This window comes from Stomoxys calcitrans, chromosome 4, assembly GCF_963082655.1.
Source record: "Stomoxys calcitrans chromosome 4, idStoCalc2.1, whole genome shotgun sequence".
NCBI classification, from domain to species: domain Eukaryota; kingdom Metazoa; phylum Arthropoda; class Insecta; order Diptera; family Muscidae; genus Stomoxys; species Stomoxys calcitrans.
In genome coordinates, this window is record NC_081555.1 from 91,252,434 (window position 1) to 91,279,640 (window position 27,207).

Consider the following 27,207-nt stretch of genomic DNA (forward strand, 5'->3'; position numbering starts at 1 on the left):
CGGAGTCGCAGAGCGGTTCGGAGTTGCAGAGCGGTTCGGAGTCGCAGAGCGATTCGGAGTCGCAGAGCGATTCGGAGTCGCAGAGCGATTCGGAGTCGCAGAGCGATTCGGAGTCGCAGAGCGGTTCGGAGTTGCAGAGCGGTTCGGAGTCGCAGAGCGATTCGGAGTCGCAGAGCGGTTCGGAGTCGCAGAGCGATTCGGAGTCGCAGAGCGGTTCGGAGTCGGGGCTAAAGTGCTCAACTCTAAACCAAACTCTAGCTCTCAACTCCGACTCCGGGTCGGAGTCTAAGTCGGAGTATTAAGCCGGAGTCGCAGAGCGGTTCGGAGTCGCAGAGCGGTTCGGAGTAGCAGAGCGGTTCGGAGTCGCAGAGCGGTTCGGATTCGCAGAGCGGTTCGGAGTCGCAGAGCGGTTCGGAGTCGCAGAGCGGTTCGGAGTCGCAGAGCGGTTCAGAGTCGCAGAGCGGTTCGGAGTCGGGGCTAATATGCTCAACTCCAAACCAAACTCCGGCTCAATAATCCGACTCCGACTTCGACACCGGCCTCGAAAACTCGTTTCCGGTCGACTCCGCTGCCCTGGTCATGGCAGCTATTGCTTAGTGCGTCACTCTTTGGTGCTGTTGTGACGTTTCTACTGATTCTTTGCGCTCCCTGTAGGGCGGTAACATCTGCCTTGTATTTTTTCTATACATCCACTAGTGTGTATACTACACCATCTCTGTAAAGTGTCCGGACATTCCAGGCGCACAACCGCAGATAATTCATTTGTGGTGGTCGACAACATTAGCGAATTACTTTTTTTGCTTTTGCAGATTAATTGATTAGTATTCCAGGCGCGGGTATCGGCCCAGCGCCTCTATCGCATGGGTTATCTGCAATCGCACATGTATCCCTTGATGTCGCGTGAACTGCTTGCTTCAATATCCAACGTCTGCTTCCAGCCGCCTCAACCTGGGTACAGATGCTGATGTTGGCCATTGATTATTAAAAGGCGCAAATAACTCGCCTTGTCATTTCGACCAATTCAAATTTTGCCCATGAACGTTCCACTAAGGAACAGCGGCAAACTTCTCACATATCAATGAGTGCAGTCCGATTATAGTTTAAGCTCAATGATAAGAGGCCTCCTTTTTATATTATATGCGGCACGCCGTTCAGACTCAGAATGGCGTGACGCAGTGCGACACCTCTTTGGAGAGAAGTTTTACATGTCATAAATATTGCCAGCATTAGGAGTGGAAAACCACCGCTGAAAATGTTTTCTGATGGTCTCGGCAGGATTCGAACCCAGGCGTTCACCGTCATACGCGGACATGCTAACCTCTGCGCTCATAGGTATTCAGTATTAAGTAAGAGCCGGTGTCCCCCGAATCCTCACTGAGACTCGCCTTTCGAAATCGCTGATTACCCTCGACTGCAGCTGCCTCTAATCCGCACAAATACGAAGCTATCCACTATGCACAGCCTGTGAACACGCCCGTTATCTTCCAACTAAGCTTTCTGTCATAACGATGAACACCACACAAGCCGGAGCTCAAATTTCTAGCCTGTGTGGTGCTCAACATCAGGACAAGCCAAGAGTTCCTAATAATGTATTTCAGAAATGTGTGGTATGTCTTCGGTTATGATCCAGTGGAGAAGGAGGCGACATTATCGTGATTAGGCGAGAACATCTGACAAGGCACCAACCATTTAAAACAATTTCTTTATAAAGTACTAGCCGAACCGGGCCCGCTCTGCAGAGCCTTCTTTAACTCTCTAATATCATTTAGGGTTGGGACACTTCGCCCTGAATGTGTATATCGAATTTGTGCCACTGTAGCGCATATCCCTTAAGGCATGATCGGTAAATAAATTCTGTTTGAGGGTGGTATGGGCCCCAGGGACCACCTTTGTCCCGAAAATGAGTATAAATTTTTCGAAAATCAAACAATTTAAACATCAAAAAGCTTTTATAAATACGGAGGTGTTTTCGGGTGGGGCAGTTCTCCAAACACATTCCTCTTCAATTGGATATCAAATTCTTTTTTTTTCACTCAAGCACCTTTCGTTTGAGATCTATATTGTCGTGATTGGTCTATATACCCATTTGGCGGATTTCGGACGGACCCCGAAGCTCCCGACCCCAACAATAGAAACCATATTTGTTTTGACTGTGAGAGGGCAAAAAAAAATTCGAACGAATCGCTTTACCAATCTCCGAGATCTGGTGGTTTTGAAAATTAGGGTAATGAGAAGTACTTTTTAGGGGAAGGATGGCACTCAGACATTTCGACTCAAATATGGATATAAAGTTCGTGCTGCACACCCAAATCCATTTAATGTGAGCCCCATATTACTATGATCAGTAAATATGTTTTGGGGCTGGGGCGGCCACCGGCACTTTTCCCTGAAAATCAAATATCAAATTCGTTCTTTACTCCCAAAAACCGTTAATTTGAGCTCCAGATTGCCATGATCGGAAATTAAGTTCCGTTTATGGTGTGCTTTAGGGCGTACCCCCAAACACTTGGCTATGCTGGATGTCAAATTCGTTTTCTACTTTCAAATACCTTTCATTTGAGTCCCATATAAAAATGGTCGGATAATATGCCCATTTGGGGGTACCCGAAAATGGGCATACCTTTCACTTGAGTCCCATATTGTCATAATGGGTCTATCCACCTATTTGACTTATTTTTGGAAAGAAAAGAACCACCTAGACTTGAACACAAATTTTATTATCATATTTGTAATCTACTCCAAAATTCCTTTCATTTGAGTCCCATATAGAAATGGGCATATTGTGCCTATCGGTCCACTTTAGGTTTTGAATGGTGTTGTTGGGGTAAGGGGGAGGGACCGCCCCCATCCTATATCTAAAAACTATATAGCCTATGTTTTCTTTCAGTCAAACTTACACAATCTGTGAAAATTTTAAGAAAATCGGTTCAGCCGTTTTTGATTCTACGGAACAAACAAAAAAACCGAGTCCCATGCAGTCATGGTGGGTCATATGCCCATTTAAAGCGTTTTTGGAGGGAAGGGGGACACCCTACACTTCGATTTGATTTTGTATGCCAGATTCGTAATCTACTCCAGAATACCTTTCATTTGAGGCCCATATTGACATGAACGCTGAATATGTCTGTTTGGGAGAATTTTAGGGTTGGGGCGGCCCGATGGGTACTTATATCCAAATTTTAATACCATATTCGTATTCTATTTTCCATTACTTTTCAATTGATACCCATATTGTTCCGATCGGTCCACTTTTGATTTGGGTGGTGTTTTTGGGTAAATGAGGAGGGTCCGCCCCCTTCCGTTATCAAAAAACTATAAAGCCTATTTCTCCTTCCTGATCATATTCGCAATCTACTCCCGAATACCTTTAATTTGAGTTCCATATTGTCATTATCGTACAAAGAACCTATTTTAAGGGGTTTTGGGGTTGGGGCGGCCCCCAGTTATTTGGACCCAATTTTTAATATGAAATTCGTTCTCTGCTCCTAAATACCTTTCATTTCAGTCCCATATTGTCCCGATCGGTCCACTTTTATTTTTGGGTAGTACTTTTGGGGTAAGGGGGAGGGACCGTCCCCCATCCGATATCAAAAAATTATATAGCCAATGTTTCCTTCCAGACCAACCTACACAATCTGTAAAAATTTCAAGGTTATCGGTTCAGCCGTTTTTGAGTCTATACGGAACAAAGAAACAAACCGACAAATACAAATACAAAATAAGGAGATATTGGACATGGGTGTGCATGATTAATTTTTTCGTAATTATGCCTAGATTGCCATACATCATACACCACCATGTGCGTGACCATTTCCACATAAAAATGCAGGGCAAAAAATTACAATATTTGCAAATCAATTCGTCAAATCATGTATGCTACGGGGTTTATGGCATCGGAAAGAAAGAAAGAAAGAAGAAAAAGACACATATCACATCACTGGTGGATGCGTTTCGGTGAGTGGTAAGATCGTCGTCACCAACACCATCGTGAATCATCTTATTTAAAAACAACCTCTTGTTTGCGTGTTACAATCGCCTGATCATTAAATTCGACTTAAAGACGCAAAGATATGAATCGATTCACATGACCAGCTATTACAAACCAAAACAAATAAACAGATGTTAGAATACTCGGAGCAAGAAGTACTTAGAAAAACTGGTTTAACGTTGTTTTTTCTAAATGAAATCACGTTTGCAAACAAAAATCCACCGCATGTGGTGGTTAGTTTTGTGTGGGCAGACAGAGACAGAGCACGGTGACAGGAAAATAACAAGAATGTATAACCAGAAAGGGGAATTGATTTTTTTTGAACAGATATTGGTCAGTGGTTAGGTCAGATGTGCATTAGCATCACTTTCTACAATGAAACTCTTCTTCCCTAATGAAGCGGTTTCAATCAGAAACTTTAAGTTTGAAGGCGGCATCTCTAAATCGTGTGCCAAATATAGGGAATCCAGCCAGTTATGAGACTTATTTATTTCAAGGCTGGCTACTATGGAACCTTCAGTGCTTAGCGACGGAAGAAGTAAAAAAATGGAGACTACTCTTTGCAAGAGTACAAGCTCTGTGTCTCTCATTCCCCGTACCTTTGAGTAATACAAACTTTGAGTAATACGAACCCAGGCGTTCAGCGTCATAGCTAACCTCTGCGCTACGGTGGCTTCCACAAGAGCTACAAATGCATCCAAAAACAAGTAGAAAGGCGTTAAGTTTGGAAGGCCGAACTTTGGAAACCCACCACCTCGGGTATACATGTAAACCACCTTTCATCATAACCCGGTGAAAAATGCATAATTTTTGCCCCCATAGCAGCTATATCGAAATATGGACCGATTTAGACCAAATTTTGTAGAACAAAATATTGGTCTTTTTGGTAGCCATATTCAAATATAGACCGATATGAATCTGGACAGATCTGGGCCAAATTGAAGAGGGATTTCAAAGGGCCTAAAACAACTCACTGTCCCAAATCCCACATAAAGTGCGCCTTTTATGGACCCAAGAGCTTAAATCAAGAGATCGTTCTATATGGCAGCTATATTCAAATCTGGACCGATATGGGCCAAATTGAAGAGGGATGTCAAAGGGCCTAACCCAACTCACTGTCCCAATTTTCGGTGAAATCGCACTATAAATGCACCTTTTATGGCTCCAAAAATCTAAATCGAGAGATCGGTCTATATTGTAGCTATATCCAAATCTGGACCGATCTTGAATAAATTACAGAAAGATGTCGAGGGACCTAAAACAACTCACTGTCCCAAATTTCGGCCCAAGAGCTTAAATCGAGAGATCGTTCTATATGACAGCTATATTTAAAATTGCACCAATCTGGGCTAAATTGAAGAGGGATGTGAAAGGGCCTAACACAGCTCACTGTCCCAAATTTCGGTGACATCGGACAATAAATGCGCTTGTATGGGCCTAGGACCTTAAATCGAGAAATCGGACTATATGGCAGCTATATCCAAATCTGGACCAATCTGAGCCAAATTGGAAAAAAAATTTCGAAGGTCCCAATGCAACTCACTGTCCCAAATTTCAGCGAAATCTGACAATAAATGCGCCTTTTATGGGCCCAAGACCTTAAATAGAGAGATCGGTCTCTGTGGCAGCTATATCCAAATCTGGACCGATCTTGAATAAATTACAGAAGGATGTCTAGGGGCCTAACACAACTCACTGTCCCATATTTCGGCGACATCGGACAATAAATGCGCTTCTGTGGAGCCAAGACCTTAAATCGAGAAATCGGACTATATGGCAGCTATATCCAAATCTGCACCAATCTTAGCCAAATTGGAAAAAAAATTTCGAAGGGCCCAATGCAACTCACTGTCCCAAATTTTTTGCAAAATCGGACAAAAATGCGCCTTTTATGGCACCAAGACCTGTAATCGGCGGATCGGTCTCGATGGCAGCTATATCCAAATCTGAACCGACTGGGGCCAATTTAAAGAAGGATGTCGAAGGGCCTTACACAGCTCAATGTCCCAAATTTCTAAGACCTTAAATCGACAGATTGGTCTATATGGGGTCTATATAGCCCATCTTCGAACTTAATCTGATTATGGACAAAAAAAGAATCTGTGCAAATTTTCAGCTCCATATCTCTGTAGCGTGGTTTCAACAGACAGACGAACGGACATGGCTAGATCGTCTTAGATTTTTACGCTGATCAAGAATATATATACTTTATAGGGTCGGAAATGAATATTTCGATGTGTTGCAAACGCAATGACAAAATGAATATACCTTCCATCCTTCTATGGTGGGTATACAAATCACAGATTGGTGCGGTTTATGGGCTGGTGGCATCATTGGACCGTACTTCTTCAAAGATAATGTGAATCGTAACGTAACTTTGAATGGTGAACGCTACCGTGAGATGATATCCATCTTTTTTTTGCTCAAAATGCAAGAGCTTGACTTGCATGACATGTGGTTTCAACAAGACGGTGCCACATGCCACACAGCACGCGTAACAATGAACTTATTGAGAGACGAGTTCGGTGAATATTTTATTTCACGTTCGGGACCGGTCAATTGGCCGTCTAAATCATGCGATTTAACGCCTTTAGACTATTTAGACTATTGAGGAGTTATGTTAAAGCTCATATCTATACAGACAAGCCCGCTTCAATTGACACATTGGAAGACAATATTGAAGCATTTATTCGTGAGATACCGGCCAAAATGTTGAATAGAGTATGTCAAAATTGGACTAAGCGGATGGATCATTTGAGGCGCAGTCACGGTCAACATTAAATCAAATAAAGATTTCATACAATTCTCTGATTTTTTTTAGTTTCTTTTCTGAAAAACTTTCCTATAGCTCTTAAAAACTTACCCTTTATATTTGAAAAATGCATTCAAAGAACGTGTCAAAAGTGATCCATGGTGTATGGAATAAAAAATTCGGCCCCGCCGAGCTTAAATTTAACAAAACTTTTTATACCCACCACCGAAGGATGAGCGTATATTCATTTTGTCATTCCGTTAGCAACACATCGAAATATCCATTTCCGACCCTATAAAGTATATATATTCTTGATCAGCGTTAAAATCGAAGACGATCAAGACATGTCGGTCCGTCCGTCTGTTGAAATCACGTCTTGAAAAATAGAGATATTGAACTGAAACCTTGCACAGATTCTATTTTTGTCTATAAGCAGGTTAAGTTCGAAGATGGGCTATATCGGACTATATCTTGATATAGCCCCCATATAGACTGATCCGCCGATTTAGGGTCTTAGGCCCACAAAAGCCACATTTTTTATCCAGTTTTGCTGAAATTCGGGACAGTGAGTTGTGTTAAGCCCTTCGATATCCTTCTGCAATTTGTCCCAAATCGGTCCAGATGTGGATATAGCTGTCATATAGACCGATCTCTTGATTTAAGGTTTTGGGCCCATAAAAGGCGCATTTATTGTCCGATGTCACCGAAATTTGGGACAGTGAGTTAAGTTAAGCCCCTCGACATACCTCTGTAATATGGACAGATCGGTCCAGATTTGGATGAAGCTGCCATATAGACCGATCTCTCGATTTAAGGTTTTGGGGACATAAAGGGGCATTTATTGTCCGATGTTGCCGACATTTTGGACAGTGAGTTGTGTTAGTCCCTTCGACATTCTTCTTCAATTTGGCTCAGATCGGTCCACATTTGGATATAGCTGCCATATAGACCGATATCTCGATTTAAGGTTTTGGAGCCGTAAAAAGCGCATTTCTTGTCCGATTTCGCCGAAATTTGGGACAATGAGTTGTGTTAGGCTCTTTGACATTTTTCTGCAACTTGGCTCAAATCGGTCTAGATTTGTATTGAGCTGCCATATGGACCGATATCTCGATTTGAAGTCTTGGCCCCATAAAAGAAGCATTTATATAACCCGATTTCACTGAAATTTGGCATAGCGACTTATGTTAGGCTTTTCGACATCCTTGTCGTATATGGTTCGGATCGGTTTATTTTTAGATATAGCTTCTAAGAGAGACCAATATTTTGCTATACACAATTGATCAATGCCTTGTACTTATTAGTATTTTGTCCAAATAAGAACATACATATTTCGATATAGCAGCATAAGTTACGCATTTTTCACCGGATTTTGATGAAAGGTGGTTTACATATATACCCCAGGTGATGGGTATCCAAAGTTCGGCCCGGCCGAACTTAACGCCTTTATACTTGTTATTTATAGTAGTTTTGGACGATATTTTCTATATATATATCAAAATTTAAGCAAATTTTCTTAAAAGTTCACAAGAAAGTTATCCAAAAAAATTAAATTTGCACAAAATTTTTTTTCTTTCCAAGGTTATTACATTTCTTTTTTTTAATTTCAGGCCGTCAAAGTGGTTCTATTCAATCAGCTAATTACTACACCCTTAGCCCTATACGTCTCCTATCAATTGGCCTTCACCCATTGGGCAGGGGACAGTTTACGACAACTGCCCTCATTGAGAACTTTCCTTATCGACATTGTCCTAATGATTCTTATGGAAGAGCCCCTGTTCTACTATAGCCATCGTTTATTGCATCATCGTTCCATTTACAAATACATACACAAGAAACATCACGAATGGACCGCTCCAGTGGCAGCCATCACTTTCTACAGCAATCCCTTGGAGCACATCATTAGCAACTTGGGCCCCATTGCCCTTTCATCGATTCTGCTGAGTGCTCATATCACAGTCATATGGACGTTTACATTTTTGGCCATTGTTAATTCCATGACAGATCACACCGGATATTCATTCCCATCACCATTTTACAAGTCGTCGGTAGTCTTTCATGATTATCATCATGCCAAGTATGTCATATATTTAAATGCAGAATGTTTTAGAATAATTTAATTTTTTTTTAATTTTTGTTATTTTTTGCTTTTTTGCAGATTTAATTACAACTATGGAGTCATGGGTTGGTTCGATAAAATGCATGGTACTTTCAGGGAAAGTCCTATGGGTTGGAAAGCAAAGATAAAGAAATCTGAAGACAACAATAATAAGGTCAAAATGACAAAGAAACAAAAGAAGTAAAAGAAGTAAACAATGACTGATATGTGAATAAATATGTTTACAAATAAAAACTATTGGGTTGCCCAAAAAGTAATTGCGGATTTTTTAAAAGAAAGTAAACGCATTTTTAATAAAACTTAGAATGAACTTTAATCAAATATACTTTTTTTACACATTTTTTCTAAAGCAAGCTAAAAGTAACAGCTGATAACTGACAGAAGAAAGAATGCAATTACAGAGTCACAAGCTGTGAAAAAATTTGTCAACGCCGACTATATGAAAAATCCGCAATTACTTTTTGGGCAACCCAATACATCATTGTAATTTTTTTTTTTACAAATTTAGAAGCTTTTCATTATAAAAATAAAAAAAAAAAACAAGAAGCAAAATCGGGAGATAGGTTTATATGGTACAGCTCCCATATAAACTATATCAAGCTATTGATCGATTCAGACCATATTAGACACGTATGTTGAAGGTTACGATAAGAATTACGCCCTCTAGAGACTCAAGAAGTCAAGATCCCAGATCAGTTTATATGGCAGCTATATCAGGTTCTATGCCGACTTACGCCATAATTTGGAACAGTTATTGGAAGTCATAACAAAACACCTCATGCAAAATTTCAGCCAAATCGGATGAGAATTGCGCGCTCTATTGGCTCAAGAAGTCAAGATCCAAGATCGGTTTATATGGCAGCTATACCAGATTATAAACCGATTTGAATCATACTTAGCGCAGTTGTTGGAAGTGATACTAAAACACCACGTGCAAAATTTCAGTCAAATCGGACGAGAATTGCGCCCTCTAGAGGCTTAAAAAGTCAAGACCCAAGATCGGTTTATATGGCAGTCATATCAAAACATGGACCGATTTGAAACATACTTAGCGCAGTTTTTGGAAGTGATACCAAAACACCACGTGCAAAATTTCAGTCAAATCGGACGAGAATTGCGCCCTCTAAAGGCTCAAGAAGTCAAGACCCCAAATCGGTTTATATGGAAGCTATATCAGGTTATGAACCCATTTGAGCCATACTTAGCACAGTTGTTGAAAGTCATAACGAAACACGTGATGCAAAATTTCAGCCAAATCGGATAAGAATTACGCCGTCTAGTGGCTCAAGAAGTCAAGATTCAAGATCGGTTCATATGGCAGCTATATCAAGTTACGGGCCGATTTGAACCATACTTGGCACAGTTGTTGGAAGTCATAACGAAACTTCAGCTAAATCGGATAGGAATTGCGCCCTCTAGAGGCTTAAGAAATCAAGACCCCAGATTGGTTTATATGACATCTATATCAGGCTAAAAACCGATTTCAACCATACTTAGTACAGTCGTTGGAAACCATAAAAAACACCTCATGCAAAATTTAAGCCAAATCGGATAAGAACTGCGCCCTCTGGGGGTTCAATAAGTCAAGACTCCAGATCGGTTTATATGGCAGCTATATCAAAACATGGACCAATATGACCCATTTACAGTCCCAAACGATCTACAGTAATAAGAAGTGTTTGTGCAAAATTTCAAGCGGCCAGCCTTACTCCTTCGAAAGTTAGCATCCTTTCGACAGACAGACGGACAGCCATAGCTAGATCGACTTAAAATGTCATGAAGATCAAGTAGCCGAGTAGGTAGCGTCCTTGGATTACCAGTGCAGGGGTCGTGGGTTTGACCTGCTGTGGTATCACAATGGACTTAAAATTGTCTAAGTGAGCCCGTAAAGGACTGCCACTCTTACCTAACCTAACCTATAGGGTCTTAGACGAATATTTCGAGGAGTTACAAACAGAATGACGAAATTAGTATACCCCCATCCTATGGTGGAGGGTATAAAAATTAAACATAGTAGTCGTTGAGTGGAGCGGACGTGTTTTCATTTCACTCCTCCAAGAAAAATATCCCTATCTCGGAATAGGTACTACCTACGGTGGTGGCTTCAGACCGTAGCATGTTATCCTCCCCTCCTATAGTTGTGGGTGCCTTGGCACCTTTAGTCGAGAGTAATGCTTCAAGCGCACAACCAGTCGCCAGACTAACGAATGAGGAAGAGACGGATAAACCAGAGGGATGCACAGTTCGTCCCCAGACTTTGAGTAATGGTGGAAATTCCGATTTAGATTCCGACAGCGACAGTGTCAATGAAACAGTCATCGCAGCCGAATCGAGAGATGAGAGCAGCGGGATGACGGCAGAAGCAAGCGATGGCTTTGCTAAGCTCACAAGCGTAAGGAGAAAGCAATTCGGATCACGACGAAGGAGACAGAGGAGTATGTACCGGCAGCGCAATCGGATGAAAGTGCAGCATGTTGGAAGGGACGAAACTGACATTCCAAGCACTTCTACGGAAGCTGGAAAGAGAATCACATCACTCGAAGAGCATAACACTGCTAAAATACTGAAAAAGAGCTCCCCGCTTCAAGTACTCTACGAAAACAAAGCCAGCCCTCCCTCAATGAAGACTCCAGACAGTGTCTTGCGGAGGGAGACAAAGTCGGTACAGAAACGAAGGAAGCGCGCAGAGCCCCTGAGTCTTCATGGAGGAGTGTGACTTCAAAAAGGAGGCCACAGCCATCACGGAAGGGGAAGATGGTCGCTGAGAATGGTAAGGAGCGGCCCTCTTTCGCCAGAGTGGCAAGGAAGCACAACAGAGATGAGCCGGCTTATGCAGTCATCTATGTCGGCAGCGCATCCGGTAGGATACCACCAGCTCATCGGTTCCAAGTGGAAGATCTGGCTAACGATCGGATTTTTGAACATTTGTGTAACTCTGTAGATGGTCCACCCATACAAATAATGAGCTGCGAGTTTAGAAGGGACATCTTTACGCTACGTTTTGCGTTGGCGGAATGTATTGATACCGTCAAACAGCTCGTCGGAGATATCCACGCTCCCTGGGAGGGCACAGAGCTCGAACTGGTGAGATCTGGGGCATGCCCCATCAGGGTATGGGGCAGTAAAATTGGGCAAGCAAAAACCAAGGTTTGATCGCAGAAAAGTGGGTGGAAAGAAGGAAGGAACTCTCCTTGTGGTTGGCATTGATCAAGTCTCCGTGACAAGTTTGGCTAAGACTTAGGGCATGACGCACTACGGGAGCAAGGCTGTCTTTTTCAAGATTGGGAAGACTATGATAGGTAAAAATCCCCATATAGAGACATCAGGCCGTGCAGTGGCAGGTGACTCAATACCGCCCAAAAAGCAGGGGACTGACGACGAGACAATCACCGTCTCTCTCAATATTGGGAAAACTATGATAAGCAAAGATCCTAACACCAAAACAACAGACAGTGCAGGGGCGAGAGACTCTACACAGCCTGACGAATAGGGTCCCAACGACGGACCCATCACCGACTTTAAGATTCGGAAGACTAGGATAGGTACAGATCCTAATATGGAAATATCAGGCAGCGCAGTGACAGGAGTCTCAATGCAGCCTAACGAACAGGGAGCCGTCGATGGAACCATCACCTACTCCCAAGAAACCCATTTACTTAAGTTTGGAAGATTAAGATAGGCAAAGATCATAGTATTGAAACATCAGGCAGTACAGGGACGGGAAACTCAATACAACTTAACGAACAGGGACGCTCCTTAATTCAGGAGCTATGGACGACCCGGAACAAAGTTTCTGAACTGAACTCGATGAAGTAACACTGGTATTTGGCCGAGGACCAACGTTATGTGTCATAAAAATTTGAATTATATATTTTCCCCAGTAGTGAGACAGCGAGACGGTGGAGCATACAAGGCATCACTTTATCTGCCTTTCGACTTTCCGACACCGCCACCCAAGTCGGAGCTGCAACGGCTGGTGAGGAAAGCAAAACAGACAGATGACGAGGTACTTAAAGGGGGGCGATGCGAAGTCTCACCTCATTTCGTGGGGTAGTACCAACACTAAAAAGCGAGGCCAAGCCCTGGCAGAGTTCTTGAATACTAACGACCTAATAACACTTAATATTGGTAACACCGCTACCTTTGTTAATAGGATTAGGGAGGAGGTATTAGATGTGGCAATTCGGAAAATCTAATCGATGAGGTACAGGATTGTAGGGTCTCCATGCAACACTTTTTCTCTGACCATCGCTACATTAGGTTTAGAATAGCACGGTCAGCGATAAGCTTACGACATAAGTTGAAAACCAACTGGACAAAGTTTGGACGGTTACTCAGAAGAAGACTTGGGCAATACAATTTAGATTGTCCAAGCATAGAAGACATTGACGAAAATGTTTTTCGAAGATAGTTGTCCTCTCCGGGAAAGGAAATCAGCTCAAGAAAAAACCGGGATGATCGAGGAGATTCGCAATATTGGGAAAGAGGTCCGCTGATTTTTTAACAGAGCACGTCGTAAAAAGCGGAAGTTTACAGCGATGTGTACTACACACGGCTCAAGGAAGACAATAAGATTACCAGAGCCGCAAAACGCGCCTCCTGGAAGCTTTTCTGCTATCAGATCGATAGCGTTATGACATCCTAAGATAAAAAGTTTCACTCAAAAACCCATGTCCAAACTGAAACTTAAGTAGACGACATGGGAGTGAGGACAGAGACAACGGAGGACATGTTGAGGCTTTTAATGAAAACGCATTTTCCTCAGGATACGACGGCACTCACGCATACACCGGAATCTTCGAATAATGACGTTGATCGAATGTTTATAATTACGAAATTTATGGTCAAGGAAGCCTTAAGGAGCTTCAAACCATTTAAGTCACCCGGACCCGATGGAATATTTCCGGCGTTACTACAGAAAGAGGCAGACTATCTGGCGCTTCGTCTGGCCAAAAGCCTGGCAGGAGCAAAGGGTGGTGTTTATACCCAAGCCCGGCAAGGCGAGTTATGCTACACCAAAGGCCTATAGACCCATAAGCCTTACGTCCCTTCTACTGAAAACCATGGAACGTATTGTGGACAACATGATAAAGAGTAGGACATCCAGCGAACTGCTCAAATACAAACAGCATGCCGATGTCAAGGGAAGGTCGGTGGAGACTGTCCTGCACGAGATTGTGCATAAAATAGAAGAATCCTTCGACGCCAAAACGTACACCCTCACAGCATGCATTGACATCGAGGGGGCTTTTAAAAAAGTGCGGACCGACACACTGATCCAATCCTTAGATCAGTATCGGGTGGTCCCGGTCCTTAGAGACTGCATGAACCATATGCTTGGGAACAGGTGGATAAATTGTGTGTCCCATGGCATAAATATAAGGGAGGAAGTGGCACAAGGCACAACACAGGGGGTCATTTTATCGCCACTCCTATGGGTGACCACCATATTTGACCTATTACGGATGCTGACTGAGGAGGGATTTGAAAACGTCTGCTACATAGACGATGTTATAATACTTCTAAGGGGTAAGGATCCGGCCTAGCTATGCAGATGGGCCAAAAGGGTCCTGCATATGGCATATGAATGGGCTATACCCAGGGGTCTCAATGTTAACCCAGAGAAGACTGAAATATTGCTGTTCGAGAGGAAGACGAAGGTGGGCCAATTTAACGCACCACGTTTCCTTAATAAGACGATTTTGATATCTGACAAGGTCAAATACTTAGGTGTGATCTTGGACAGGAAACTGAATTGGAAGTGTCACATTCAGGAGCCTACTAAGAAGGCTCGCAGATGTTGGGTACTATGTAGACGGGCCGTATGCTCTAAATGGGACCTGAATCCGAGGATAGTCCACTAGTTCTACAGGAGCGTGATTAGACCAATACTTACTTACGCATCAGTAGTTTGCTGGACTTCTATGGAGAAAAAGTGCAACATAAGGACCATACAACAGGTTCAGAGAACATTTTGTCTTGGCATAGGCGGTACGACGAGGACCACTCCTACTAGGGCAATGGAGACCATTCTAGATATCCGACCCATTGACATACAGATTTAGTGTAAGGCAGCCATTGCGGATATGTGACTTAAGGCGATGGGAGAATGTATAGAGGATGGGAGCAGGTCATACCATCGCGGTATATTCGAAGCGACGATAGGAAATGAAGAGGTTTTCAATCGGATACCTGAGATGACACTTGAGGTGGAGCGCGAGGCACTGCTGCCAGCGGCACAGTCTTAGATTGATGGAACCCTAGTATTGCCATCTGAAAGATCATGTTACACGGATGGATCAAAGCTAGAGGACAGAGTGGCCTGGTGTCTACGTTGAGAACCCAGGGACTGAGATCTGTTTCAGACTGCCTGAGGATAATACTGTCCTACAAGCGGATATCTGGGCAATCACGGAATGCGTGAGATGGTGTGGTGTTAACGCGAGGACGTCGACAGTGAACAGGCCATAAGGGCAATAACAACCAGGACAGTAAGATCACGAACAGTGTTGGAATGTAAGAAAGAGATTAACGCCTTCTCTGAGGATAGCACGATCCGCATCGTTTGGGTGCCGGGCCATAGCGGAGTAACTAGAAATGAGAAAGCAGGCCATTTGGCAGTGAGAGCCAGAGTGCTGCCGTCAATCAACTTGGTTAACTCGAAGCCTTTCGGGTCGACGCAGTCCGAGTTAAGGCCGTGGGCGACGAATGCGCATGCAACCCTGTGGAACAGCGAAACGGTCGGTAGGACGGCGAATATCCTATGAGATGATCCGGATCGTGAGAAGACAACGCTATTACTGAAAGGAAGTAAGAAGGAGGTCAGTATAGCTTTTGGCATCATAACGGAACATAGGACTTCGAGAACACTTATGTAAAATCGGTGCGGCAAGTAATACCATGTGTAGGGCATGCGGGGAAGATGATGAGAAGTTGGAGCATTTCCTATGTCATTGCACGGCATTCGCGTCTAACATATACCAGATACCAGACTTGAACTAACTTAGAGTCGTGGCATGGAAAACAATTAAGGATTTTGTAAGTAGCACTGAATTACTAACTTTGATTTCCTTTTTCGATTACTGGTTCAGGTGTATGTCCAAAGTGACATGGGGTGGATTAATATCCGCATCCTATTTTTCAACCTAACCTAACCTTACCTATATTCACAATCGTCACCAACCAGTCCATGTTCGAAGTTCAACATCTTCTTCTATTTATAATTTATCTTCGCTAATCTAGTCATTCCGTTTGCAACACCTAGAAGTGTTGATCTGAGACCCCATAAAGTATATATATTCTTGATCGTCTCAACATTCTGAGTCGGACAGGGCAGTCAATTTGTCGAAATCACGATATCGCTCGAACGAATGAAGATATTCGCTTGAAAATTACACAGATACTTCTTTTTGTTACTTCTTGTTGGGGATTGAAATGGACACCAAAATATTGATATGAGACCTCATAAAGTTTATATACATATTTTTGATCCTCTCGACATTCTAAGTCGATCTAGCCATGTCCGTCCGTCTGTCGAAATTACGATAGCGCTCGAACGAATGAAGATAACCGCTTGATTTTTGCACAGATACTTCTTATTGATGTAGGTTATTTGGGCTTCCAAATGTGTCATACCCGTTCAGATTTGGATACAGTTCCCATATAAATCGATCTCGTGATTTCACTTTTGGGCCCCCGGAAGTCGCAATTGTTTTCAGATTTGGGGGAAATTTTGTGTTTTGTTATGCCTTTCAACAACTGTACCAAGTACGTTCTTCTATTAACTGATATAGTTCCCATAGACTCCCAATTAATCTCTACGGCTTCATTTTGTGTCCGTTTTGGGAAAAATTTTGCACACAAAATACACATACATATGTCTTCAGCTATGTTGATATGTCAAATTTTTTTGCAGAATCCATGGTGATGGAATCCCAAGCTTCAGCCCGGCTGAACTTAATACTTTTTACTTCTTTTACATACCTTACATTTCTTTAATTGGTTATAACAGAACATTTGTTTCACTAGAAAAACGTAGAATAACGTTCCAAGCGCCTCAATCTTCTGCGCTCATTCTAAAATCTCTGATACCAATTTTGGAGGTGTCTCCCACAACTTGATCTTTTCATCGGGCTTTTGGTCTTCCCGGTTTGCGTGTACCACCGTGTTTGCCTTCAAAAGACTTCTTTGCTGGAACTTCTTCATCCATTCTGACAACATGACCTAGCCAACGCAGCCGTTGTATTTTGATGGGTGTAACTATGCTATCGTCGTCAGCCAGCACATACAGCTCGTGGTTCATACGTCGCCAATATTCTCCATTAACGCAAACTGGTCCATATATTAGTACAAGTACCATTGCCTCTTTTACGTATCTCTGTCATTATTTATGTTCTTGGTTGTTAAATTTTGTATTTTCATAAAAAACTGATTTTCATTAAACAGCTGACCTTCAGAAAACATCTATTCAATGTTGCAAACTTCTGCTAGCGAAAAAAAAACCCTCAACAATAACTTGCAGGTTCTCAATTTTCGAACTGTCAACATTTGTTCACTCTCACGCTCTCTACTGTTGGCGAATAAAGTACGCGAACGACTTCCGGTTATTATTGATAATTTTGGGCAGCACTTTTTCTCTACATCTGACTATTTCTTCATGAAATTATAAAACTTTGTAGTCAAATCTAAAAAATCGTTTCACCAATTTAATTACTGAACACAATATCTATGCTGAACACAATAAAAACGCTGTCAAAAACATCCCTGTTGACATACACAACTCGACATACTTGAATCGTAGTGTAAACTGGTTTTGGAGATTATTTTAAATCAAGTGGATTTGGGCTCTAGCGTAAATGTGATTTTATACGATTGTGGTAACCCCGAACTTGCCGACTTTTGAGAGTAAACGAGATGGCAACCCTTCTTACTACTTGTTCAGCCTTTAGCTCTAGACTTTCGTAAAAGTCATTCGAATTAATTATCGCACAATTTTTTATTAAATAAAGATGGATTCAAATAGTTGTTGAGTTAAACTTGAGTCTTTTATTGGCAACAACAACTATACTTTCATTTCGATAATTCCCTCAAAACAAATTCAAACTCATGCAAATAATAACGGCTTGAGTGCGATAACAACCCTGCTTTTATTTATTTTTCTGAACACTTCCTAATGCACTCTGAGTGGGGCAAAAAAAAGCCAAATGTCAAATGACAAAAACAAAGTGTCCAAAAAAACAAACACAAACGACTTAAATTGCAACGTTGTCAAAGGGCATATATTTTACGAGAAAAAAAAAACGTAAATGTAGTGATTAATTCTTCCCTTTCTTTGTAAAACTATGAAAGATTAAAGTAACACGCGATGAAATTCAATAAATTTCTGTATTTTGTTACATTAAGTGTGACGACTTTGTTGTTTACCACTTTGGCTCAGCCAGTGGAGGAAGCACTTCTGCCATCCACCACAACCACCAAGAACAACAGCTTGACAGCAAACAATGAAGCTAAAAATGTCATTAAGCTTAATGATAAGGATACCAAAGTGATAGCAGAACCAGCCTTGAAGACACCATTGACACCACTGGATCCCAATAGCATCAAAGACGCATATAAGGCTAAATCACGAAAAGTTAACCCTGTGGAAGCGTATGCAATTGATTCCAAAGTGGAGAATGAGAAGAAAACAATGCAAAATGCCGCCGAGACAAACACAACAACAACTTCAAAGCCATCACCTAAAATAGAAGAAAAGAAACTTAAACAACATGTCTCTGAAAACGTTTCCATAGATGCTGTGACCAATGCAACCGCTCAATCCAGCAGTAATGGAACCACCGCTAACAATGGTCAGCAAAATGTTACGACCATTTTAAATGAAACGAAAACAAATTCTACCACTTCTGCAAAGATTGTCAATAATCAGGCGGATGATAAGACAACAGCACAAATGAATCACATTGCTAAAAATAATAATGCGAACGCAAATGATACGGCCCCAATTAAAACAACAGCAAAATCGTTAACTTCCCCTGTCGCCGCAACAACTTCTAAGCCAACAACAAAAACGCCAATAACAACAGACACCAAATCACAAAATGCAGCTTCAGCAAAGCCAGGAACAAGCAACAGCAACCAACCTAAGGCAAACTCTACCAGCACCACAACGACTACTACCACCACTACAACTACGACAACGACAACTACAACTACGACAACAACTCCCAAACCCAAAAAACCCCCGATTACCTATAGTGTGGAAGATTTTCCCGATTTGGATAAAGAAAATCCCGCATGGCGTAATCTAAGGCAACAGCAAAAATCTTCCAACAACAAATTGCCGTTGCCAGAAGTCCCATATGCTCAACCCTCACAGGAGGATTTCAATAATAGCAGTTTCCATGGCGGTCGTGATTATATTCTACCCATAGTCTCTATGATTTTCATAATACCCTTGGTAATTGGCGTTTTGATAACCACCTATAGACGCTTCCGCGATTGCTGGTCCACCCGCCATTATCGTCGCATGGATTTCCTAGTCGACGGCATGTATAATGACTGACGACGACGAGCACACGGCGGTCCATGTCAATACAGCGATCAACAACAACAGCAGCAGCAACAACATAGACATCTGTTAACAGCAGAACCCAAAGCCGATGAAGAGGAGGATGAGGATGAAGATATATGGAATGTGTCACAAATTGCTTAGCATTGATAAAATGTGATATATACGCATCGCTGGCTGTTTGTTTTTCGTTTTAAGTTTTATTTCTAAGAGAGAATTTATGCATTATAACTTGAAAATGTATAACATTTAGGTTTTGTATTACAATCGATGCCATTACCCACACACACACACAAACGAAACAAGCGGAGTGAGATTTTATGCCCTTCCCTGTCCAAAGCAAGAACTACTCCCCAATTGATTTACTATGTTGGCGGCATTTCATTTCTGAATTTTTCCTTTTATTTTTTACCCACCAACTACTAGCTGTAATTAATGCATCCTGGAAAGCAATACAATTGTTTTATACGTTTTAGATTTTGTTTTTGTAAAAAACACTTTTGAGAAAAAAACGAGGCCAAATTTTTGTGAACTTTAATTTTTGTTGGATTTTATGTACCTTCTTTTCTTGTCTTAGTCCTTGACGAAACATTATTGTAAGCTATAAGATTCCTTTAATAACTTTTATTTTATTACATTTTTTAGAAGCTACAAAAAAAAAAAAATGGAGCGTGAAGTATTTATGAGGATTTTTTCTCCGTCTAAGGAAAATATCCTTTTAGTTGTATAAGTATTTTCTGTATAGCATTTGGTAAAAGAAAAAAAGAAAACAATGAAATTTAAAACCCAAACCCCGATTTAAGAATAATATTTTTGTATTATATATATACATACAAATATAAACATTTAAATAAAACGAATTTAGATTTGACAAATATGATTTCTGTCTTTAGACAATTTTTAGACTAACGAACTGGGCCACCTAGGCCCATATGGCCGCACGGGATGGCTGTGAGCACCAATAGTGGCAGCCTGCTTTTAGACTAACTCAGATATAGGATTGACCCGATGGAACCCTCCTCGGCAAGGGCTGCCGTCTCAGTGTACGTGTTCGTCTTTTTTCGTCATGGGAGAGGAACATCCCGGAGTGCATTCTCCGCACGCTTCTGGTCCGTGCCGGGTTTGAAAAGAACCCCGGACCCTGGTTCTGTTCGGTTTACCAGAACCTCCTCCATCATCGATCGGTGTCGGAGAGGTGTAATTGTTGCATGGATTGGGTACATTTCCGATCTTGCTCTGGCCTCACTTCACTACGGGAGTATAGTCATACGGGTTATGTCGCGAGGTGCTGTGCGAACATAGCCAGCAGTGGGAGAAACGTCTATTCCGCAGAAAGAAAAAGGAAATGAAAAGAGGAGCCGACGGGTTACCCGCTGAACTTTTTAAAACCGGAGGCGACACGCTGAGAAGGCGTATGCATCAGCTTATCTGCGCAATCTGGCTAGAATAACGCATACCCGATGATTGGAACCTCAGCATACACAAGAAAGGAGACAAGACGGAATGTGCCAACTACAGAGGAATAAATCTCCTCCCCAACGCATACAAGATACTCTGGAGCGAACCGTGTGGACCAGATATTCACACTGCGCCAAATCCTGGAAAAGACCCGAGAAGGACAAATCAACACCTATCATCTTTTAGTTGACTACAAAGCCGCTTCCGATACTCCTTTATGTTCAAAGGTATTTTAAGCCATGTCTGAGTTTGGTATCCATGCAAAATTAATAAGACTCTGCAGGATGACACTTGCTGATGTGCGTTCCTCAGTACAAATAGGAAAGAATATCTCCGAACCATTTAATACCAAACGAGGTTTCAGACAAGGAGACAGCCTGTCGTGTGATCTCTTTAATATCCTGCTGGAGAAGATTATACGAGATGCAGATGTGAATAGATATGGCACACTACTCACAAGAGAACACATGCTACTCGCCCGGTCACCGGAAGTAGTAACTGCTGCCTTTGGAAGAATCGAAAGAGAGTCAGTGAAAATGGGTATGGCAGTAAATGGAGATAAGACGAAATGGATGATTGCAACTCCCAAAACGCCTTGTACAACCGAGCAGATAAAGAAAATGGACAAAGTTTATCTACCTCGGCACCACCGTAATCGAAACGAATGACACCAGTTTTGAGATTAAGCGTTATTACAGAAAGAGGCAGACTATCTGACGCCTCGTCTGGTCAACATTTTCAAAGCGTGACTAGGACTTGCATATACTCCGAAAGCCTGGCAGGAGGCAAGGGTGCTGTTTATACCCAAGCCAGGCAAGGCAAGTTATGCGACACCAAAGGCCTACAGACCTATAAGCCTTACGTCCTATCTACTCAAAATCATGGAACGCACCTTGGATACCATGATAAAGAGTAGGCAATCCAGCGAACTGCTCAAATACAAATAGCATGCCTATGTCAAAACAAGGTAGGTGGAGACTGACCTGCACGAGGTTGTGTATAAAATAGAAGAATCATTGGCGGTTTGCATTGACATCGAGGGGGTGTTTAACAATGTGCGGACCGACACATTGATCCAATCCTTAGACCAGCACCGGGTGGACCCGGTCCTTAGAAACTGGATAAACCATATGCTAACGAACAGGTGGAGAAGACTGAAATATGCCAGAGAAGACTGAAATATGCCTGTTCACGAGGAAGACGAAGGTGGGCAAATTTAACGCACCACTTTTCCTCAATAAGACGATTTCGATATCTGACAAGATAAAATACTTAGATGTGATCTTGGGCAGGAAACTGAATTGGAAGTGTCACATTCAGGAGCGTACTGAGAAGGCTCACAGATGTTGGGCACTATGTAGATGGTTCGAAATAGGGCCTGAATGTGAGGATAGTCCATTGGCTCTACAGGAGCGTTATTAAACCAATACTTACTTACGACTCAATAGTTTGGTGGACTGCAATGGAGAAAAAGTGCAACATAAGGACCATACAACAGGTTCAGAGAACATATTGTCTTGGCATAAGCGGAGCGATGAGGATAACCGAGCCATTGACATACAGATTAAGTGTGAGGCAAACACTGCGGCTATGAGACTTAAGGCGATGGGAGAATGTATTGAGGATGGGAGCGGCTCATACTATCGCGGTATAATCGAGGCGACGATAGGAAACCTGGAAGGAAGGGAAGAGGATTCCGATCGGATACCTGAGATGAACCTTGAAGTCGAGTGCGAGGAACTGCTGCCATCGGCACATTCTTGGATTGACGGAACCCTAGTATTGCCACCTGGAAGATCATGTTACACGGATGGATCAAAGCTAGAGGACAGAGTGGGCCTGAGGGTTTACATTGAGAACCCAGGTACTGAGATCTCTTTTAGACTGCCTGACCATAATACGGTCCTGCAGGCGGAGATCCGGTCGATCACGGAATGCGTAAAGTGGTTGTTGTTGTTGTTGTAGCAGTGTGTTATACACTGAGGCGGCAGCCCTTGTCGATGAAGATCTCCATCGGGTCAATCCGGTACGTACAACCGGCTGCCATGGGATTGTGCGTGAAGTGGTGTGGTTCTAAAGTGAGTACGTCGAGTTTAAACATATTTACCGACAGTAAAATTGCCATAAGGACAATAACAATCAGGACGGTAAGGTCACGAACTGTCTTACAGTCTATGAAGGAGATTAAGGCTTTCTCTGAGGATGGCAAAATCCGCATCGTTTGGGTGCCGGGCCATAACGGAGTAAGGGGAAATGAAAGGGCAGACGATTTGGCGGTGAAGGCCAGAAGACTGCCGTCAATAAACTTGGTAAACCCGAAACCTTTCGGGTCGACGCAGTCCGAGTTAAGGGAGTGGGCAACGAATGCACATGCAACATTAGGGGCAGCGAAACGGTCGGTAGGATGGCGAAAATCCGATGGGGGGATCCAGATCGTGAGAAGACGAGGCTATTAATGAATGGAAGCAAGAAGGAGGTCAGTATAGCTATTGGTATCATAACGGGACACATAGGACTACGAGCTCACTTATGTAAAATCGGTGCGGCAAGTGATACCTTGTGTAAGGCATGCGGGGAAGATGATGAGACGTTGGAGCATTTCCTTTGTCATTGCCCGGCTTTCGCGTACAACAGATACCGGCACTTAGGTGGAGACACAATACCAGACATGAACCAACTTAGGGGAGTGGTATTGAAAGCGATTTTGTAAATAGCACGGAATTCCTAACTTAAAATTTTCTTTTTAGAGGTTACTTTATAGTTCTAAGAGCGCACAACAAGCCGATTACTGGCTTAGGTGTATGTCGATTGTGGCATGGGGCGGATTGATATCGGCACCCTCTTTTCAACCTAACCTATATCTTTCATCCGAAGTAGCCTTTTAAGGCTGTAGTAGCCATATTTTTGATCCGATCCTTACAAAATTTGTCATAATGAGTTTTATTTGACGTCCTAGTGCATGTGTTCAAAATCTCATCTAAACCGGCTCAGATTTATGAATATATAGCTCCCATATATACATATCTTTCATCCCATATAGGTTTTTAAGGCTGTACATAACACAATTTCGGTCCGATCCTTATACAATTTTGAGCGAGGTGTTTTATTTGACGTCCAAATTTAAGGTTCAAATTTAGATATATATAGCTCCCATATATAGATATCTCTCTACCGATATAGCCTTTTAAGGCTGTATCTGACGTCCATGTATGTGCGCAAAATTTCATAAAATCCGATTCATATTAAGATATAGCTCCCATATATACTATGTGTGTATATTTCATCCGATATGACTTTTTAAGGCTGTAGAAGCCACAATTTTGGTCCAATCTTAACAAAATTTAGATGTTTTATTTGACGTCCCGGTATGTGTAGAAAATTCCATAAAAATCGGTCCAGATTTAGATGTAGCTCCTTTATATGTATATCTTTCATCTGATATGGCTTATAAGGTTCAATACGGTATTTCAATTGGTATGCAAAAGTTTCACTAGATTTCGACGTAGGCTCTATGAATTAAAAGTAGTACGTAGACTCGGTGGTGTAGGGATTTGTATGTACTCGGCTCACCCCGACTTTTGTTTTTCCTTTACATGTTTTTAACCTTGGCCATTGTTTATTTAAAGGCGCCAATAACCCACATTGTCTTATCGAGCATTATAGGCACTCAGTATTTGTGCAACAGCCGGTGCCAACCTGCCTCTTACTGAGACTCTCCGCTCGATACCGCTGATTGTCCGCGACTGCCGTTGCAGCTACTCCGTATGGAGCACTCCACTATCCGCAACCTGTGGAAGCGCCCGGTAGCTCTCAGCTAAGCTTCTCGTGACAGAACAGACCGGACCTCAATGTTCCAGCTTGTGTGGTGCTCACAGCTGTTCCGTGCCAAAATCTTTAGATTGTTACCCTCATTTGTTCAAACTTATCCCACTGTGCTGCGTCAGTTTTCTAAAAGTTTCTTCAATACAAAAATTTCAAAATTTTCGACTAAATTTTTCTTCAAAATAAAAACTTAATTATAAAAATTTGCAATGGATTTAGACACACCAGCCCATACTCATTTTGTAATGGATGATGGCCATCGCCTACTGATTGCTATTATTGCAGATGAAGTATTAGATGTACCCTTCTTTTTAACTATAATTTATAAAATAAAAAATTTACTCACTAGACAACTACGGTGGGATTTCTATTGGCTGGCATTGGTGAATGCTTTGGTGGTTTGGGCAAAAAGCATATCAACTTTATGATTGTCAATAAAGGTTTGTTGGACATTGCTTGCCAATTTTCCAAGGAAATAATTTGCTAAAATTTTATCTTAACAGAGACAAATATGAATGATGTCGAAAAGTATTTTATTTCAATTTACGAACAATCCAACATTGGTGTAATACTTATTGCCGCCGATATATGGCAGCACATTTTACCCTTATATGGAAAAATGAAGAGGAGAATGTTGCCAATTGTTTTGGAAATACCCATACAAAATAAAGATTTTCTCAAAATAACGAGGAAATTAAATTGAATGTGAAAACATTAAAAACAAGCGTGCTAAGTTCAACCGGGCCAAATCTTATATACCCTCCACCATGGATCGCATTTCGCGAGTTCTTTTCCCGCCATTTCTTCTTAGGCAAAACAAGGAAAAAAGACCAAAATTATTTTATATGTTAGAGACCTGTTTAAAATGTCAGCCAATTTGAATAAGAATTGCGCCCTTTGGGGACTCAAGAAGTAAAATAGAGAGATCGATTTATATGGGAGCTGTATCAGGCTATAAACCGATTCATGCCACATTCGATACGTGTGTCAAAGGTCATCAGAAACGCCGTTGTACAAATTTTCAGCCAAATCGGATAATACTTGCACACTTTAGGGGCTCAAGAAGTCAAGATCCCATATCGGTTTATATGGCAGATATATCAGGTTATGGACCGATTCGAACTATTTTTAGCTCAGTGGCTGAAATTTAAACCAAAACGTGTTATTCAAAATTTCAGCTAAATCGGGTAATAATTGCGCCCTCGACTGGCTCAAGAAGTCAAGATCCCAGATCGGTTTAGATGGCAGCTATATCAGGTTATGAAAAGATTTGAACCTTATTCGGCACAGTTGTTGAAAGTCATAATAAAATAGATCGGTTTATATGACAGCTATATCAGGTTATGGACCGATTTCAATCATACACCACAGTTGTTAGACATCATAACAAAATACTTCGTGCAAAATTTCATTCAAATCGGATAAGAATTGCGCCCTCTAGTGGCTCAAGAAGTCAAGATTCAAGATCGGTTTATATGGCAGCTATATCAGGCTATTGACCGATTTGAACCATACTTAGCACAGTTATTGGAAGTCAAAGCGAAACAGGTCCTGCAAAATTTCATTCCAATCGGGTAAGAATTGCGCCCTCTAGAGGCTCACGAAGTCAAGACCCAAGATCGGTTTATATGGCAGCTATAACAGGTCATGGTCCGATTTAAACCATACTTGACACAGCTGTTGGATATCATAATAAAACACGTCGTGCAAAACTTCATTCAAATCGGATAAGAATTGCGCCCTCTAGAGTCTCATGAAGTCAAAACCCAAGATCGGTTTATATGGCAGTTGTATCAGGTTATTTACCGATTTCAACCATACTTAACACAGTTGTCGGAAGTCATAGCGTCATTACATTCAAATCAGATAAGAATTGGGCCCTCTAGAGGCTCAAGAAGTCAAAACCCAAGATCGGTTTATATGGCAACTATATCAGGTTATTGACCGATTTGAACCATACTTGGCACAGTTGTTGGATATTAAAACAAAACACGTCGTGCATTTAATTCCAAACGGATAAGAATTGCGCTTCTAGAGGCTCAAGAAGTCAAGACCCAAGATTGGTTAATATGGCAGCTATATCAAAACATAGACCGATATGGCCCATTTACAATCCCAACCGACCTACGCTAAAAAGAGGTATTTGTGCAAAATTTCAAGCGGCTAGCTTTACTCCTTCGAAAATTTGCTGGCTTTCGACAGACAATCGGACGGACGGACAGACGGGCGGACGGAAGGGCGCACGGACGGACAGACAGGCGGACATGGCTAGATCGACATTAAATGTCACGACGATCAAGTGCCACGACGATCGAGTAGAATGACGAAATTAGTATACCCCCATCCTATGGTGGAAGGAAAAAAAAACATCGACATGCATATGAAGCAACTTGTTCCTTTCATTTTTGTTTGTCGGTCATCCATAACAGATGGCCATTTATATAACAGATGCCACAGTTTGTGCCACATTTTTTAGAAAAATTATGCTACTTTTTTCAAAG

The 27,207-nt window shown here is 41.9% G+C and overlaps 3 protein-coding genes across 3 annotated transcripts in view; all 3 read left to right on the plus strand.

Moving 5' to 3' along the window:
• The window catches only part of LOC106082873 (fatty acid hydroxylase domain-containing protein 2), a 28,988-nt gene extending 19,872 nt beyond the window's left edge, over positions 1-9,116 (plus strand). Inside the window, exons 3-4 of the mRNA XM_013245611.2 lie at positions 8,351-8,817; positions 8,899-9,116. Of these exons, the coding sequence (XP_013101065.2) occupies positions 8,351-8,817; positions 8,899-9,043 (612 nt within the window). The 3' untranslated portion in view covers positions 9,044-9,116. The remainder of the gene's footprint in view (positions 1-8,350; positions 8,818-8,898) is intronic.
• Positions 9,117-18,084: 8,968 nt separating this feature from the next.
• Positions 18,085-19,719, plus strand: LOC106082901 (integumentary mucin C.1). Its single transcript, XM_013245654.2, has one exon. The coding sequence runs from the start codon at positions 18,224-18,226 to the stop codon at positions 19,418-19,420; it is 1,197 nt and encodes a 398-aa protein (XP_013101108.2). The 5' UTR covers positions 18,085-18,223; the 3' UTR covers positions 19,421-19,719.
• A 5,110-nt stretch (positions 19,720-24,829) lies between these two features.
• On the plus strand, positions 24,830-25,460 carry LOC106082883 (V-type proton ATPase subunit F-like). The gene is made up of 3 exons (XM_013245624.2): positions 24,830-24,996; positions 25,056-25,146; positions 25,210-25,460. The coding sequence occupies exons 1-3, from the start codon at positions 24,916-24,918 to the stop codon at positions 25,407-25,409; spliced, it is 372 nt and encodes a 123-aa protein (XP_013101078.2). The 5' UTR covers positions 24,830-24,915; the 3' UTR covers positions 25,410-25,460.
• The last annotated feature ends 1,747 nt before the right edge of the window (positions 25,461-27,207 follow it).